This window comes from Piliocolobus tephrosceles, chromosome 16 (assembly GCF_002776525.5).
Source record: "Piliocolobus tephrosceles isolate RC106 chromosome 16, ASM277652v3, whole genome shotgun sequence".
Classification (NCBI taxonomy): Eukaryota; Metazoa; Chordata; class Mammalia; order Primates; family Cercopithecidae; genus Piliocolobus; species Piliocolobus tephrosceles.
In genome coordinates, this window is record NC_045449.1 from 69,429,105 (window position 1) to 69,446,342 (window position 17,238).

Below are 17,238 nucleotides of genomic sequence, written 5' to 3' on the forward strand. Positions count from 1 at the left end.
CTCCATTTAAAAAAAAAAAAAAAAAGTCTGTCTCTCTTACTTGGTAGTCACACAGGTATGTTTCACTTTTTCCAAATCGGTACAAGGGAGGAAAAGCAACACAGGAAATGAGGAAGAACCAAAAACCTCTATACAATGAAAAAAATTGCAGAATAAAAAGAAAACAAACAAAACCCAACAGCGAATGTGATGTAGCCTTGTAGGCTACTGTCCTAGTTCCTCTTCTGTTACCAACTTGCTGAGTAACTTTGTGCGGTTACTTAGCTTCTCTGGGTTTCGGTTTCCCAGAGCAGTTTGGATGAGATCATCTCCCAATTCTCCCAGTACACACTTACTCTAAAGCTCATGGTATACATCCATTATTTAAAATCTGGTGCTGTGATCTCTATTTTTTCAGTCAGATCACACTTGAGTATTCTGAGGCTAACATAAACCAATTAAGTTGCGTTTAATCATAGGATTAAAGCAATATACTACAACTTGTATTTGTCCTTTTGTAATTTTTCATTTTCAAACGCCCCTAGTGGCCAAACGATTTAGCCTATTTAGGAAATACCAGTTTCTCAACTTCGTAATGTGGTTTCTGATGTGAGGGAACTTGGAGCTAAATAAAATAAGTATGTGTCACTCAAACGTTAACGATTTTCCATTAGCCCCACCACCCCTCACCCCTAAGGTTATTTGGAATGTGTTTCTTTAATGAGATAATCATTTGCTAATGTAATCCCATCTAAGAAAATATAAATCAAAACCAGTGGATTTTAAATAGATTCAATATGAAAAACAAAGCTAAATGACAACTGTTAAAATATCTACGGAGAACATTCTAAAACTCACAGAAACAAATGCCTAGGTCTGGGGCATCTGGCTTATTTTACAAAGTGAAGAACTTTGCTTGACTGGTGGGAAGCAGAGATGGGAAAGATAATATCCCAAGTAAAAAGGCTGACGTCCAGAGAAGAAAACTAGAGTGGACAAATACGGGCACGCCCTACTCAAACCCAGGCCTTTCCTCTGGACACTGTGATGCTGCTCGACACTGATTAAGTTGCCTGCAACTTGTCAATGTACCTCAGAGACTATTCTAGGCGGAGATTAAATTCGTCCTTGGCCTTTAATGTACTGGAAACAAGTTGGTCAGGCCAGGTGTCAGGCTTAGAAGGCACACAAGTGGAGTTCCAGGTGTCAAGCCTAGTAAAGGTAAATGAAGCGCCTCGGCAAAGGCGCGGAAACTCTCCTCCTTAGCAAAGCTTTTTCAATCCTTCTCAGGTTAGACCCGCCGCAGGGACGAAGGGGTTGCTGTCGGATTGCAGGTGCCTGCAGCACAGGGCCCAGAACGAAGAACCGACAATACAGATTCTTAAAGCCCTGCTTGGAGGCACTGCTCTGAGCTGGCATTAGAACCGACCCAAGATAGTACTAAGAATAAAGGCAAAGTAGTTATGACACCGTTGGCAGTGAAACTAGGAACTCTTTCGCAGAAGTCGCTAGGGCCTCCCTAGCTCTGGGCCCCTTCTCCTCCAGGCGCTCCAGTTTCATGGAAAGGCTTCTCTTTGAAACTGAAAACGCGCTGGTAAGAAGGATAAACGCGACCGGACTGCAATTCCCAGAAGCCGTCGCAGGCCCTCAGCATCCGGGACACGAGCAGCACGGATCCCTGGGTATTGTGGTCCCGCGCTTTGCCAGCAACCCTCTGCCGACGGTAAAATTCCAGTCGGACACAGAACCACAACTCCCAGCAACCCATGCTGCCGTGTGGGGGGTCTTCACGTTCTCGTGGCGCGGCGCAGGCGTACTGGGTCCTCGGCGCGGACCGCGCAGACTGAATAATAAAAGGGGAGCGGCGAAGAGGCAGGAAGACAAGACCATGTCGAAGGGCCCCGGGCCCGGCGGCTCCGCAGCTTCCTCGGCGCCCCCGGCCGCTACCGCTCAGGTGCTGCAGGCACAGCCCGAGAAACCGCAGCACTACACGTACGTAGAGCCCCCCCCCGCCGCGCGCGCACGCCTGACGTCAGCGGCCAGCGTGAGTCACGCGCGCAGGGAGAGCGCGAGGCGGCCTCTTCCTCCCCCCCTTCCTCCTCCGGCCCGGCCCAGACCGGTTCCAACCTGCTGGGGCCGGTCCCAACTGCCTCCAACTGCCACCAACCTCTGGTCGGGCTGTGGGGCGGGAAACTCGGTTCCGGCCGCTGAGTGGGGAAGGCGGGAGCTCGGGATGCAGAGTGCACTCTCCCTAGGCCAGGCCTTCGAGGCCTAACTGTTCCTCAGACCATAAAACCACAGTAGTAGGCTCCTTTGGGGCAGTGAGAAGTCCAAGACACAACCAAGACGAGTTCCGTGGGGCCCAGCCCCAGAGCCCACCTCTGAATGATCATTAGCGCGAAATCTTGTCAGGAGATTCCATGCAATTTGCACAGGAAGCCTTTTGTGTCCCTAAGGGTCGTAGGTTGTCCACGAGGGCCGTCCTTGCTTGAATTCACAGTCGACGTAGATAAACATGCAAAGATGGAAACGTGTCGGTGCGTGCCCATGACCGTTTCCCTCGCGGGCTGTGCGGAGCCTGAGTCTGGGAGCCCGAAGGTGATGGGTTCCGAGTATGTCTGCAGGCTCAGCAGAAATGTGGCATTAGAGGGACGCCCAAATGCCGACACTACAGGGTCCAGCAAGATGGGAAAACCTCTTCCTGGAAGTCTGCATCTTTGTGCTTTTAGGTCGCTGTCTTCATTTCCTTCAAGTCACATTAAGCATTCCCTAGTTAGGTGATGTGGGAGAAAGATGAATAAGGGGCGGTTTCTCGTGTTAAGCAAAATGTTGCTTTCCATTTTCCCTGATGCTCTGACTGCCTCTCATCCCCATGGGCTTCTGAGTGATGTGCATCTTTAAAAGGATCCCCAGCTGCGAGAGGTTTTGGAACCTGGGGGGTTGAACAGCTAAGTTGTTCAGTGAACGAAGAACAGAATCATCTGTTGGAGTAGAAAGAACTCAAACCAGACAGGAGGAACTCTTGCTGTATAGAAGACCTTGGGAAACTGTTCTGGGGTTGGGGAACATTGGTTATAGGAAGTGTATGGTTTCTTTGTGGGATTCTCTGTTGTTGGCTGAAATCCTTTAAGCTTCTTGACTCACGTTAACCATTCCTTTTCTGATGTGGACATTGCTTTCCTGGTCCTTTCTTACTGGAGATCTTTTGCAGTCTTTCCATTGATTTTGGTGAGATGTTCTTAGCTCAAAGACTGCTGATTAGTTGAATGGTGTAGTCTTGATTTTCGAATGTGGAAACTTCACGTAATTGGAACTTCTTTATATTCTCTGGTTGCTCAGATCGCTGTTTTTAGTAAAAAAAAAAACACATTTTGAGTCATGAGAGTCTTGGTTTCAGCAACTTGTGTTTCTGTGTTGTGTTGTCATTGAGCATACTATGAAATCTGTATTAGAAAGACTTTCTTATTTTGGGATTGACAGGTGAAACTAGTGAACAGCTGAGTAAATGTCAGTGTCTGAGTCTTTGTCTTCTTGATGCTCATTTGTTTAAAACCTGTCTTTCAGGCCGGGTGTGGTAGCTCACGCCTGTAATCCCAGCATTTTGGGAGGCCGAGGCGGATCACCTGAGGTCAGGAGTTCGAGACCAGCCTGCCCAATATGGCGAAACCCCATCTCTACTAAAAATACAAAAAGTTAGCTGGGTGTGCTGTTGGGCACCTGTAATCCCAGCTACTCAGGAGGCTGAGGCAGGAGAATCGCTTGAACCCGGGAGGCGGAGGTGGCAGTGAGCCGAGATCGCGCCACTGCACTCCAGCCTAGGCGACAAGAGTAAAACTCCGTCTCAAAAAACAAAAACAAAAAAACCCTGCCTTTCCATTCTTTGTGGGTAAGTACAAAGTAATGGGACCTGGCTCTTGAGGTGTCTTAGGAAATCAACAGGAGTAGGTAAAATAGCCAAGCTTGATGGGAGGTTGTAGGTGTTCTTATCTCTTTGTTCGTATGTATGTGTGTTTTTATATTTTTGTTTCCAAGAGATAGAAATCAGTGGTCTTTCTTGCTAGACTTACCAGCATTCAGAAGCTGTGATGACTTGGAATACTTCATGCCCTAGTCGTCCTAGGGCTGAGGTGCAGGGAGCATGAGGACACATATGATGGAACCAGCACACTTGCTGGCTCTGATTTTTCTTTTTTTTTTTTTTAAGATAGGGTCTCTGTCATCCAGGCTGTAGTGCAGTGTCATGATCTTAGCTCACTGTAGCCTCGACCTCCCTGGTTTAAGTGATCCTCCCACCTCAGCCTCCTCAGTAGCTGGGACTACAGGCACACCTGGACATTTTTTTTTGGTATTTTTTGTAGAGACGTGGTTTTGTCATGTTACCCAGGCTGGTCTCAGACTCCTGTGATCAAGCAGGCACAAGCAATCTACTGTTGGGCCTTGGCCTCCCAAAGTGCTGGGAGGCCACCACACCCAGCTTTTTTTTTTTTTTTCTCTCTTTTTTTTTTTTTGAGACGGAGTCTCGCTCTGTCGCCCAGGCTGGAGTGCAGTGGCGCGATCTCGGCTCACTGCAAGCTCCGCCTCCCGGGTTTACGTCATTCTCCTGCCTCAGCCTCCCAAGTAGCTGGGACTACAGGCGCCCACCATCTCGCTCGGCTAGTTTTTTGTATTTTTTAGTAGAGACGGGGTTTCACAGTGTTAGCCAGGATGGTCTCAATCTCCTGACCTCGTGATCCACCCGTCTCGGCCTCCCAAAGTGCTGGGATTACAGGCTTGAGCCACCGCGCCCGGCCTTTTTTTTTTCTCTTAAAAGAGACATGGGCAGGGTACTGTTGCTCATGCCTGTAATCCCAGCACTTTGGGAATCTGAGGTGGGTGGATCACTTGAGGTCAGGAGTTTGAGACCAACCTGGCCAACATGCAAACCTTGTCTCTACCAAAAATACAAAAAATTAGGTGGGCCTGGTGGCACACACCTGTAGTCCCAGCTATTCTGGAGGCTGAGACAGGAGAATCGCTTGAACCCAGGAGGCGGAGGTTGCAGTGAGCCGAGATAGTGCCACTGCACTCCAACCTGGGCGACAGAGTAAGACTGTCCAAAAAAAAAAAAAAAGAGACGTGATCTCACTATGTTACCCAGGCTGGACTTGAACTCCTGGGCTCAAGCAGTCCTGCCTTAGCCTCCTGAGTAGCTGGGACTACAGGCACATACCTCTTTACCTGCTTTCCCCCACCCCCATAAGGTGAATTCATTTATTGCCCCTGGGAGTTAGGGGACGGGAGCATTTTGATTTTGATTTTAAATGAAAATTTGAGCTGCTTGGGAGGTAAATAGTGGGTACACATGGACATACAGAGTGGAATAATAATTGATCATTGATGATAATTGATCCCATTTTGAATACAGAGATAGATCCCTTTTGAATATTTGTGTTTTTGCCGTCAGTTTTGTTTTGTTTTGTTTTGTTTTTGGAGACGAAGTCTCACTCTGTTGCCCAAGCTGGAGTGCAGTGGCGTGATCTCAGCTCACCGCAACCTCCACCTCCCAGGTTCAAGTGATTCTCCTGCTTCAGCCTCCTGAGTAGCTGGGACTGCAGGCATACGCCACCATGGCTGGCTAATTTTTGTATTTTTAGTAGAGACGGTTTCATTATGTTGGCCTGGCTGGTCTCGAACTCCTGACCTTGTGATCCGCCTGCCTTGGCCTCCCAAACTGCTGGGATTACAGGCATAAGCCACTGTGCCCATCCACCTGTCAAATTTTTTACCTTTTTAAACTTTTATTTATTTGTATTTTTAGTAAAGATGGGGTTTCACCATGTTGGTCAGGCTGGTCTTGAACTCCTGACCTCGTGATCTGCCCACCTCGGCCTCTCAAAGTGCTGGGATTACAGGTGTGAGCCCCTGCGCCCAGCCACTTTTATTTTTATTTTTTATTTATTTTTGTCGCCCAGGTTGGTTGGACAGAGCAAGAGACAGGATCTTGCTCTGTCACCCAGGCTGGTGTACAGTGGCATGGGAAGGCCTGAGTCTGAGAAGGCGTGAGCCACTTCACTTGGCCTTTCTTATATGTAAATTAATTTTGTATAGTTTTATACCTGATGTTATTTGAAATTATGTAACATGCAGTAGTCTTTGCAATAATCCAGAAACACTTGTGTGATAATTGAGTCTCACTTACCATAACGGCAATCTTGGCAAACACAGTTGAATATACCAAGCAAAAAGTTACTTTCCCATTCGTTTCCCTTTCTTGCCCCTTCATTCTTGTGCTGAAATTGAAGTTCTCAGTTTGAGCCCTCCTTTTCCTAAACCAAGAGGATTATTCATAACATAGTCTGAAGGATAATTTTGTTCATTTTTTTTTTCCTAAACTCTTGAATAATCTTGCTTTAAGGGAAACTTTGGAATAATCCTTTCAGCAAATTGGTGTAGCAGGCACTTGTGCTGGACTTGAGGAATCCAGTCCTTTTAGGAAACAGTTATGTCAGAAGTTCCTCTATTGTACAGCCCCAAGTATTTGCTTAGCACTTAGTAAAACGATAATGTGTATGTATTATTATTCTTCCAAGACAAAAACCATGTGACCTCTTTTTTTTTTTTCTGAGACCAAGTCTGGAGTGCAGTGGCGCGATCTCAGCTCACTGCAAGCTCTGCCTCCTGGGTTCACGCCATTCTCTCCTGCCTCAGCCTCCTGAATAGCTGGGACTACAGACGCCTGCCACCACGCCTGGCTAATTTTTTGTATTTTTAGTAGAGACGGGGTTTCACTGTGTTAGCCAGGATGGTCTTGATTTCCTTACCTCGTGATCTGCCCACCTCGGCCTCCCAAAGTTCTGGGATTACAGGCATGAACCACTGTGCCCGGCCTGTGACCTCCTTTTACTAGACAGTTTGTCTTTTCTTTTTCTTTTAATTTATTTTTATTTATTTATTTATTTATTTATTTTTCTGAGATGGGGTCTTGCTCTGTTGCCCAGGCTGGAGTACAGTGGCACAATCTCGGCTCACTGCAAGGTCCGCCTCCCGGGTTCACGCCATTCTCCTGCCTCAGCCTCCCGAGTAGCTGGGACTACAGGCACCCGCCACCACGCCCGGCTAATTTTTTGTATTTTTAGTAGAGACGGGGTTTCACAGTGTTAGCCAGGATGGTCTCGATCTTCTGATCTGCCCGCCTAGGCCTCCCGAAGTGCTGAGATTACAGGCGTGAGCCACCGCACCTAGCCGACAGTTTGTCTTTTCATTTGACAAAGGATGAATTTAATTCAGCTTTATTTATAATAACATACTGTCTTGTATATTGGAAGAGTTTTATAAAAACGTTTAAGAATGAAGAGAACTTTTGTAGCAATCACATCTCAAAATGTATCTGCAAGTTTAGCTACCTTTTGGCTTTTTGCTGTATTAACAGTTAAACTTTTGAAAGTGTATAGCTGAGCATGGCATAGTAGCTCACATCTGTAATCCCAGCACTTTGGGAGGCCGAGGCAGGCAGATCACGAGTTCAGGAGTTCGAGACCAGCCTGGCCAACATGGTAAAACCCCGTCTCTACTAAAAATACAAAAACTAGCTGGGTGCGGTGGCGGGCACCTGTAATCCAGCTACTGAGGAGGCTGAGGCAGGAGAATCATTTGAGCCTGGGAGGCGGAGGTTGCAGTGAGCCAAGGTCGCACCATTGCATTCCAGCCTGGGCGACAGGACTAGACTCCGTCTCAAACAAAAACATAAAAAGAAAATACAAAAATTAGGTGGGTGTGGTGGCGCGTGCTGAGGCAGGAGAGTTGCTTAAACCCGGGAGGCGGGGGTTGCAGTGAGCCGAGATCGTGCCACTGCCCTCCAGTCTGGGCGACAGAGCCAGACTCCATCTCAAAAAAAAAAAAAAAAAGTGTATTCTTGAAAGGTCACAGAAAAACTACCATCTGAAATATCCAGCTGGGTGTGGTAGCTATAACCCCAACTCGGGAAACTGAGGCGGGAGGATCGCTTGAGCCCAGGAGTTCCAGACCAACATGGGCACCATAGCAAGACCTCCTCTCTACTAAAAATTAAAAAAACGAGCCAGGTGTGGTGGTGTGCGCCTGTGGTCCTGGATACTCAGGAGGCCGAGGTGGGAGGATCCCTGAGCCCAGGAGATTGAGGCTGCAGTGAGCCAAGATTATGTTACTGCACTCCAGCCTGGGTGACAAGACCCTATCTGAAAATAAATAAATAATTGGCTTGGCGTGGTGGCTCACGCCTGTAATCTCGACACTTTGGGAGGCCAAGGTGAACGGATCACTTGAGGTCAGGAGTTCGGGACCAGCCTGTCCATCATGGCAAGACTGTATCTCTACTAAAAATGCAAAAATTAGCCGGGCGTGGTAGTGCATGCCTGTAATCCCACCTACTTGGGAGGCTGAGACAGGAGAATCGCTTGAACCCAGGAGGTGGAGGTTACAGAGGTTGCACTGAGCTGAGATCACGCTACTGCACTCCAGCCTGGGCAGCAGAGCGAGACTCTGGCTTAAAAAAAATAATAAAATAAAAATAAATAAATAGATATTAAACTCTCCGAGTTTCTGACGTCATTGTTTTCACTCCATGAGAGGAAGTATACCTCAAGGACCAATCATGTCTTCATGCCTTCAGCTGCAGTGACTGCAGTTGATTCTCAGACTTCTTAATGCCCTCATGTTAAAGGAAAATGAAATTCTAGTTTAGTGAAGGTTTGCAGGAGTTTTCTGGCCACTTGGTGATTTCTTATAGGTAGAGAATAAATACTTTATAGCCTCATCTATCTAGGCATCATTTCAATTTAGGACTGGTTTCCTGGGCATTGAATTAAACAAAGATAATGTAGCAATACTTCCATAGATCTCTTTTCAGTTTATGTATTATATAAATGTCATTAACTTCACTTGATTGCATCTGATTGTATTTTGGAAAATCCTGGACATGAACATGTATTTAAGTCATTATTGCAAATTACAATAAAATTGTACAAGGGTTAGTAGAGTACTACTTGTTGCACAACAGATGTCATTGGAAGCGTTACTAAGCAACCTCAGCGAGAGCGAGTTACATTACCAAGAAACACTTCTGGATCTTATTTACTTGTTTATCAAGTAGAACTGATTTTTTGCAGGACAGAAATTAGGAGCTCATTGTAGCCTTCATTTAATCCCACAAAATTCCTGTTAACAAGTGTTAAGTGCCCTTGCTAAGGGTAGATTCTTAAGCTTGACACCTAGTTGGTATTTGCTGTTATCTAAATTATTAAAGTCAAGATTTGCTTAATGGTTAAGTTTTTTTGTTTTAATCCAGCTATGTTAGATACTAAAGAAGGCTTCCCCACAACCCATATGCATCTGCTTTGACTGGTGGTTTCTATCATCCTACAAAGACTGTGACTTATTGGTGAGGGCAGCTGGACAACTCTGAGAGCAACTTAGAGAAATCCATCTTGGGCACACTCTATAAAGGAGCTCCTTCTCTGCAAATAGCACCCCAGATAAGTGCACAAAAGCAAGATACCCTCGTGGACCTACACGTCCTCCCGCTTTTCAACACCCTGATGCCTGAAGGTGAGGTCTCTTTCCTGTGTGTCTTAGAAGCCATGAGCACGCTTAGGTAACTAGAGCCCTGCCACAACCTGAGCAGCACAGCACACATCTGCAGGCTTTCCTGCCAGACCTTTGCCTAAAGGTAATTTTTCTCATTAGGAGAGACTCTAGGTCAAGAGTGATGACAGTAAGGTTGCATTTAAAGCTGCATTACATTAAATAGTGGACTGGTCTAGTGATTATTTTCCCACACTGGGCAATATTTGCTTAATGATTAAGTTTTTTGTTTTTGTTTTTGTTTTTTTTAATCCAGCTATGGTTGATACTAAAGGAGGTTTTCCCACTATCCGTATGCATCTTCTATGTTTTGAAATTGCAACTATGGACAGTTATGGCTAATCCTAGTAGATTGTCTTCCCTTCTTTTAACATCTTGGATGAATTTGGGTCACACTAATTGTTATGTGAAGATGGATGTTGAATGTAAGTTTCTCTGCCATTCTTAGCCAATCTATAAAAATTACATTAGCCTAATTGCTAACAATGCCGAGAGTTTCGGTTTAGTATCCCTCTGGACAGTGTAGCTTCTGTTTTCTTACCGTATGGATACTCTGTAGATTCACCCCAGCCAGTCATGTTAAAATACCTGCATAGGCAACAGATCTGTGGAGAAAGTGCATGGGGTAATAGGTACAAGGTGATATTGGGGGTGATGGAAATGTTCTGGAATTAGATATGGTGAAGATTACATAACATGGGTGAATACACTAAAAACCACTGAAATGTACGCTTACAATTGGTGAGTTTGTGTGCTCTCTGAATTATATATCAAATTTTTAAAAAGTTAATTAAAAAATCAGTGTATATGATCCCTCCTACAATAGAGAGGGCTTCAAGTGCATGGCCTGTTGCCAAGGCTCAGCAGCAATAGTGTGGGAAAGCCTGTGGTTTGCACAAAACTCCTTGGTGCCCTTTCCCCAGCTTTCTCAGTGGCTTAGGCCCTGTGTATCTATTCTAGTTGAATGCCCCCATGTTGTAAGTCTGTGGAGATGTTTTGAGATAAGAGATATGTATTCAGAAAACAAGTTTGAGACTCCTAGGTGTTGGTAATTATACTTTATCTCATCTCCAACTTGATAGCCATTCCAGAGAACAAGCAGATTTTTACCAATGCCTTCATAAAATGAATCACGTCTACTTTCTGGGGTGGGTGGGAGGTGGAAGAGAAGTTTGCTCTTACTAAAATGTAACAGAGTCCATTCTTCCGGTATTGTGAGTGTTTTAAGGTTTACCTGGGCATTTCTTTCAGGACAGGCCATGTGTTTTAGGGATTTAAAATGATGTCAGTGGCTATACTATATTAGTTCAAGTAATCACAACAAACTTTTTATTATTTCTCTATAAAATCCCTCAACTTTCACCCCTTTTTTCTTTGCCAGTGTGTAGAATTTGACAGCAGTATCAAGAGCTGAGGAGAAGGAGAAGATGGAAAGGAGTCTAGCAACTTAAAAATCTCACAGCATTCTCTGTGAGGTGACCTTTTTTCCTGTTGGTGGCTCAATTTCTTTAGGACATAAAGAAGATACTGAGGCCTGTGACAGCCTGTGACAGTATCATCAAGTTGTAACTGAACTTATTGAACTGTTTCTTCCCCTTTCTTATTCTTTATTCACAGTTTACTTTTCATGTGCATAAGTTGACTCATTTGTTTCCTGTTAGCATTTGAAACACCATATAGCCACCATAAGTCCTGACAAAATGACTTCTAATGAGGAGGGGAAAGTCTATGTCCACCTTCCTATGAAATTTTGGCCTATTCACAAATCTACCCCCACATAAAAGAAGTAGTTATGTTCTGTAAAGAAGAGGTTGATAAAAACCTTTAGCATGGTGTTTTGTGACTTAGAAGTTTTAAGTAGTCGTTCTTATATCTAAGCATTTATTAATTTTGGTAAGAACATTACTATATGTTTCTGATGTCACTTCTACTGTTAAGAGGTGCCAGGCATCTGGCGGCCTGCCACTCCAGGATTTGTGTGAATCAGACCATCTAAATATAGTATAAATTAGAGACCAGTACTTGTATTTCCTGATTAAAAACAAACTAACCTCTCTTTCACTATTGAAGTAAGAGTACTTTACAATGAATACAAAAAATGTATATTAAATATCCAGTAGAGCATGCTAAAGTGAACATTTCTGTTTTTATTTCATCAACTTATTTTATGGTATTGTAGTTATGGCCTGTCCGAAACTCTCTGACATATTCTAAACAGCTTTCAGAGGGTCACTGAGGCTTATTTGCTGCTACTTTTGTTCTTCCTTTAGCTCAGTTAAGAAATGCTTAGTTTGCCGGGCGTGGTGGCTCACGCCTGTAATCCCAGCGTTTTGGGAGGCTGAGGTGGGTGGATCACCTGAGGTCAGGAGTTCGAGACCAGCCTGGCTAACATAGTGAAACCCTGTCTCTACTAAAAATACAAAAAACTGGCTGGGCGTGGTGACAGGCACCTGTAATCCCAGCTACTAGGGAGACTGAGGCAGGAGAACCACTAGGACCCAGGAGGCGGAGGTTGCAGTGAGCCGAGATCACGCCATTGCACTCCAACCTGGGCACAAGAGCGAAACTCTGTCTCAAAAAAGAAAAGAAAAGAAAAGAAAAGAACGTAAGCATTTCTTAACAGTCAGCATGGTAGTTAGGAGTACCGACTCCAGGGTCACACCACCTGGATTTGAGGCCCAGCTCTGTCAATTACTAGCTGTGAGATCTTGGGCAAGTGACTTACCTCTTTGTGTATCAGTTTCCTGAGAATAGGAATATTTCCTGTCTCATGGGGTTGTTATAAGGGTGAAATAAATGAGTTCATATGTGTAAAGTGCTTAAAACAGTGCTTGACACTTAGCACAGTGTAGGTACTGTTCGCCATTATTTGAACTGGGCTGTAGTCACTGCTTTCAGTTGCATTGCTCCTTGCTTCAACAGCCCTGATTGAATGCCTTCTTTAGTTGCATCCACACTAAAATAGATTTTTCAGTTCCTAGGGCACGCACGGAGGAGCAGCATCTTCAGAGAACAGTTCTCTCTTCCACATCCACTTGAATTCTTATTTCATTCTCCAGTCTTTGTAGCGCCTCCATCATACTGCTTGTATCTTATATGATGGATATATGTTCTAAACTGACCCACTCAGTTCAGGGCCAAATACTTTGTTGTACAGAAAACAATGTACAAAGAACATGTTAGTTTAAACATATTACTAAAGTCATAAAACTGGAGGTTTTCCAGGCTCGCTTTTTCAGGCTAGCTATGTACAGAAAAACTTTGTGGGTTTTTTGTTCTGTTTTATTTTGTTTCTATTTTTGTTTGTTTGTTTTTGAGACAGGGTCTCTCACTCTATTGCCTAGGCTGGAGTACAGTGGCATGATCTCAGTTCACTGCAACCTCTGCCTCCTGGGTTCAAGCGATTATAGTGTGTCAGCCTCCTGAGTAGCTGGGATTACAGGTACATGCCACCACACCTGGCTAATTTTTGTATTTTTAGTAGAGATGGGGTTTCACCTTGTTGGCCAGGCTGGTCTCACACTCCTGACCTCAAGTGATCTGCCCATCTTGGCCTCTCAAAGTGCTGAGATTACAGGTGTGAGCCACCATGCCCGGCCAGAAAAACTTTATGAATAAAGTCAAGGTATTATATGATTTGGGGGAGAATGAACGGGGCTTTTTGTACTCTTGAATATTCTCTAAAATCAGTGATGTGAGTGACCCTTACATGAACCTTCCTCAATTTCACCAGCCCTAGGCCCCATAGGGCAAGGGGACAATTATAGAAAGAAGGGACCATGGACACACAGGACTAATTGCACACCCTTCCTGGCTCTTGTTCTTGGGGCAAGACAGCTCACAGGTATCAGATTGTTCCAGTGAGCCCCAGTGAAAAGTGGGCTGAAATAATTGCCAGTGATTGGCTCCCCCACTGTAAAACACTGACTTGCTTGAGTGCCTGTAGCACTTGAACTGTGGGTTGCTGTGTGTGTGTGTGCACATGCGTGTGTGCACAGGTGCAGTAGGGAGTTTCATTGCATCTAGGAGCTTCATAGTGGCCATAAGATCATATTGTATTTACTCTGACTAAAGGCCAGTGTGGGATCAAAGACTAAGGTTCGGACACACTTAGAAATTCATTAGACACGGCCGGGCACGGTGGCTCAAGCCTGTAATCCCAGCACTTTGGGAGGCCGAGACGGGCGGATCACGAGGTCAGGAGATTGAGACCATCCTGGCTAACATGGTGAAACCCCGTCTCTACTAAAAAATACAAAAAAAAAAAAAAAAAAAGCCAGGCGTGGTGGCGGGTGCCTGTAGTCCCAGCTACTCGGGAGGCTGAGGCAGGAGAATGGCTTAGACCCGGGAGGCGGAGCTTGCAGTGAGCTGAGATCCGGCCACTGCACTCCAGCCTGGGCGACAGAGCGAGACTCCGTCTCAAAAAAAAAAAAAACAAAAAAAAGAAATTCACTAGACACTTACTTTATTTGCCTGAATAATACTCCCTGAGCTTGCTTTTTCTGTCAGAATATTTTAAATCAGGATCACTTTAGAAGATTTGGAAGCCACATCTCTGTAGCTGTGTAGTGTGTCAGATCCATCCAAATATTTACCTACCACCAATTATAGCTTTATTTTCCCTTATTTTTTAAAGCTTTTTTTTTTGGGGGGGGGGAGATACAGTCTTACTCTGTCACCCAGGCTAGAGTGCAGTGATGTAATCATAGCTCACTGCAGCCTTGAACTCCTGGGCTCAAATGATCTTCTCACTTCAGCCTCCTGAGTAGCTGGGACTACAGGCCTGTACCACCACACCTGACTGATTTTTTATTTTTAGATTTGTTTCGTGAAGTCAGGGTCTTACTATGTTGCCAGGCTGGTCTGGAACTTCTGACCTCAAGCAGTCCTCCGTCCTCTGCTCCCCAAAGTGCTGGGCCTGAGACACCGCACCCAGCCTAAACTAAAAGCCGTTTTTAGTAACTCCCACCAATGTGGTTATTGTTAGAAAGTTGTATGGTTTCTGCATCATGTTTGGTGTCAGAATGTGTACGTAAATCCTTATAAATATCGAATGTAGAACTGATAGTAGTTTACCTTTCAGATTTGCAAAAATAAGGAAAGATTTTTAGCAGCTTGTAAGAAACATATACATACTTGGATGAATAATTAGAATTTTAATTTACAGCTCATATGCTGTTTGAGGGTAAAACATACTTTATTCTCAAACTTAAAGAACCGGCTGGGCGCGGTGGCTCAAGCCTGCAATCCCAGCACTTTGGGAGGCCGAGGTGGGTGGATCACGAGGTCAGGAGATCGAGACCATCCTGGCTAACACGGTGAAACCCCGTCTCTACTAAAAAATACAAAAAACTAGCCGGGCGAGGTAGCGGGCGCCTGTAGTCCCAGCTACTCCGGAGGCTGAGGCAGGAGAATGGCGTAAACCCGGGAGGTGGAGCTTGCAGTGAGCTGAGATCTGGCCACTGCACTCCAGCCTGGGCGGCAGAGCGAGACTCCGTCTCAAAAAAAAAAAACTTAAAGAACCTTGGATAAGCCATGAATTATGGCCTCAGTGACTACATTTCTTTTTAGGAGTTATATGTGGGGGAAGGAAAGAAGTAGGAACATGGAAGTGTTAACATGGAAAACAGGAGATTACAGAGAAGCATTATTTGAGCCTTTGGATACTACAAATAATCTTCAACAATGACTGGGGTTTTTTGGCTTTTTGTTTTTCTTTTTGTACTAGTTGCAGAATCTTATCATATTGTGGTTAGATTTCAATAAAGAATGTTTAAGATCAGGATTTTGTCTTGCATTTAAAAAAGACCCTATATTCAAGTTAAAGCTTGTATATATTTGTTTTTTGTTTTTGTTTTTGAGACAGTTTTGCTCTGTCCCCCAGGCTGGAATGGCCAGGAGAGCAGCAGGAGCTGCAGGAACAGGTGCTTCCTCACTGGCCACTCCATCTTGAAAACTCATGGCCCATGTCCCGAGGCTGAGTGGCATCCAGAGTGAGTTATTCTACCGGCTCAATCTCTTGTCCCTTTTGTTGGGCTTACATCTTGCTGTTCACTGTTCTGGGATTCACCAAGTCCTGAGCAAATCTGGTGTTGCAGCGCCACCTCTTTCTGTTGGCTTGTCTTTTTTTTTTTTTTTTTTTTTTTTTTTTAGATGGAGTCTTGCTCTGTTGCCCAGGCTAGAGTACAGTGGCGCAGTCTCGGCTCACTGCAAGCTCCGCCTCCCGGGTTCATGCCATTCTCTTGCCTCAGCCTCCCAAGTAGCTGGGACTACAGGTGCCCACCACCATGCCTGGCTAATTTTTGTATTTTTAGTAGAGGCAGGGTTTCACCTTGTTAGCCAGGATGGTCTCAAGCTCCTGACTTCGTGATCCACCCGCCTTGGCCTCCCAAAGTGCTGGGATTACAGGCGTGAGCCACCACGCCTGGCCCTGTTGGCTCGTCTTAGTTGTCTGGAGTTCATCATTGTCTTGCCTATATATCTCTGTACTCAAATCTGTAGGACATTCATGCAGACATGCACTCCACAAAAAGATTGACCACAGCTCTTTTTTTTTTTTTTTTTTTTTTTTTTTTTTTGAGACAGAGTCTTGCTCTGTCGCCCAGGCTGGAGTGCAGTGGCGCGATCTCGGCTCACTGCAAACTCCATCTCCTGGGTTTATGCCATTCTCCTGCCTCAACCTCCCGAGTAGCTGTGACTATAGGCGCCTGCCACCTTGCCCGGCTAGTTTTTTGTATTTTTTTAGTAGAGACGGGGTTTCACCGTGCTCGCCAGGATGGTCTCAATCTCCTGACCTCGTGATCCGCCCGTCTCGGCCTCCCAAAGTGCTGGGATTACAGGCTTGAGCCACCGCGCCCGGCTTTTTTTTTTTTCTTTTAAGACAGAGTCTTGCTCTTGTCGCCCAGGCTGTGCAATAGGGGGATCTCAGCTCACTGCAATCTGGGCCTCCTGGGTTCAAGCGACTCTCCTGCCTCAGCCTCCCGAGTAGCTGGGATTACAGGTGCATGCTACCACACCCGGCTAATTTTTGTATTTTTTAGTAGAGGCGGGGTTTCTCTATGTTGGCCAGGCTGGTCTCAAACTGACCTCAGGTGATCCCCGCCACCTCAGCCTCTCAAAGTGTTGGGATTACAGACATGAGCCACTACTCCTGGCCTAATTTTTGTATTTTTAATAGAGATGGAGTTTTGCCCTGCTGGCCAGGCTGGTCTTGAACTCCTGATCTCAGGTGATCTGTCCACCTCGGCCTCCCAGAGTGCTGGGATTACGGGCATGTGGCACTACACCAAACCATGGTTAGTTTTTGTATTTTTAGTAGAGACGGGGTTTTGCCATGTTGACCAGGTTGATCTCACACTCCTGGCCTCAGGTGATCCACCTGCCTTGGCCTCTGAAAGTGCTGGGATTACAGGCATGAGCTACCATGTCTGACTGGTACCCAGCTTTTGCCAGTAGTTATCATGATACCCATTGGTTGTTGGAGGAAATAGAAACAGGAATTAATCTGTAGTGGCTGTGCATGGTGGCTCATGCCTGTAATCCCAGCACTTTGAGAGGCTAAAGAGGGTTACTTGAGGTCAGGAGTTTGAGACCAGCCTGGGCAACGTCATCTCTATAAAGAAATATAAAAATTAGCTGGGTGGGGTGGCAGGTGCCTATATT

General features: G+C 45.3%; 1 protein-coding gene across 3 annotated transcripts in view; it reads left to right on the plus strand.

Moving 5' to 3' along the window:
• The first annotated feature begins 1,757 nt into the window (after positions 1-1,757).
• UNK (unk zinc finger) overlaps positions 1,758-17,238 on the plus strand; it is a 42,371-nt gene continuing 26,890 nt past the window's right edge. The window contains exons 1-3 of one of the 3 annotated variants that reach the window (XM_023211795.1): positions 1,758-1,971; positions 9,281-9,540; positions 9,833-10,001. In XM_023211795.1, coding sequence (XP_023067563.1) covers positions 10,000-10,001 — 2 coding nt within the window. In that variant the 5' untranslated portion in view covers positions 1,758-1,971; positions 9,281-9,540; positions 9,833-9,999. Of the gene's footprint in view, positions 1,972-3,845; positions 3,866-9,280; positions 9,541-9,832; positions 10,002-17,238 lie in introns of those variants that run through there. The other 2 variants (XM_031934259.1, XM_023211794.1) reach the window with 2 other exon arrangements.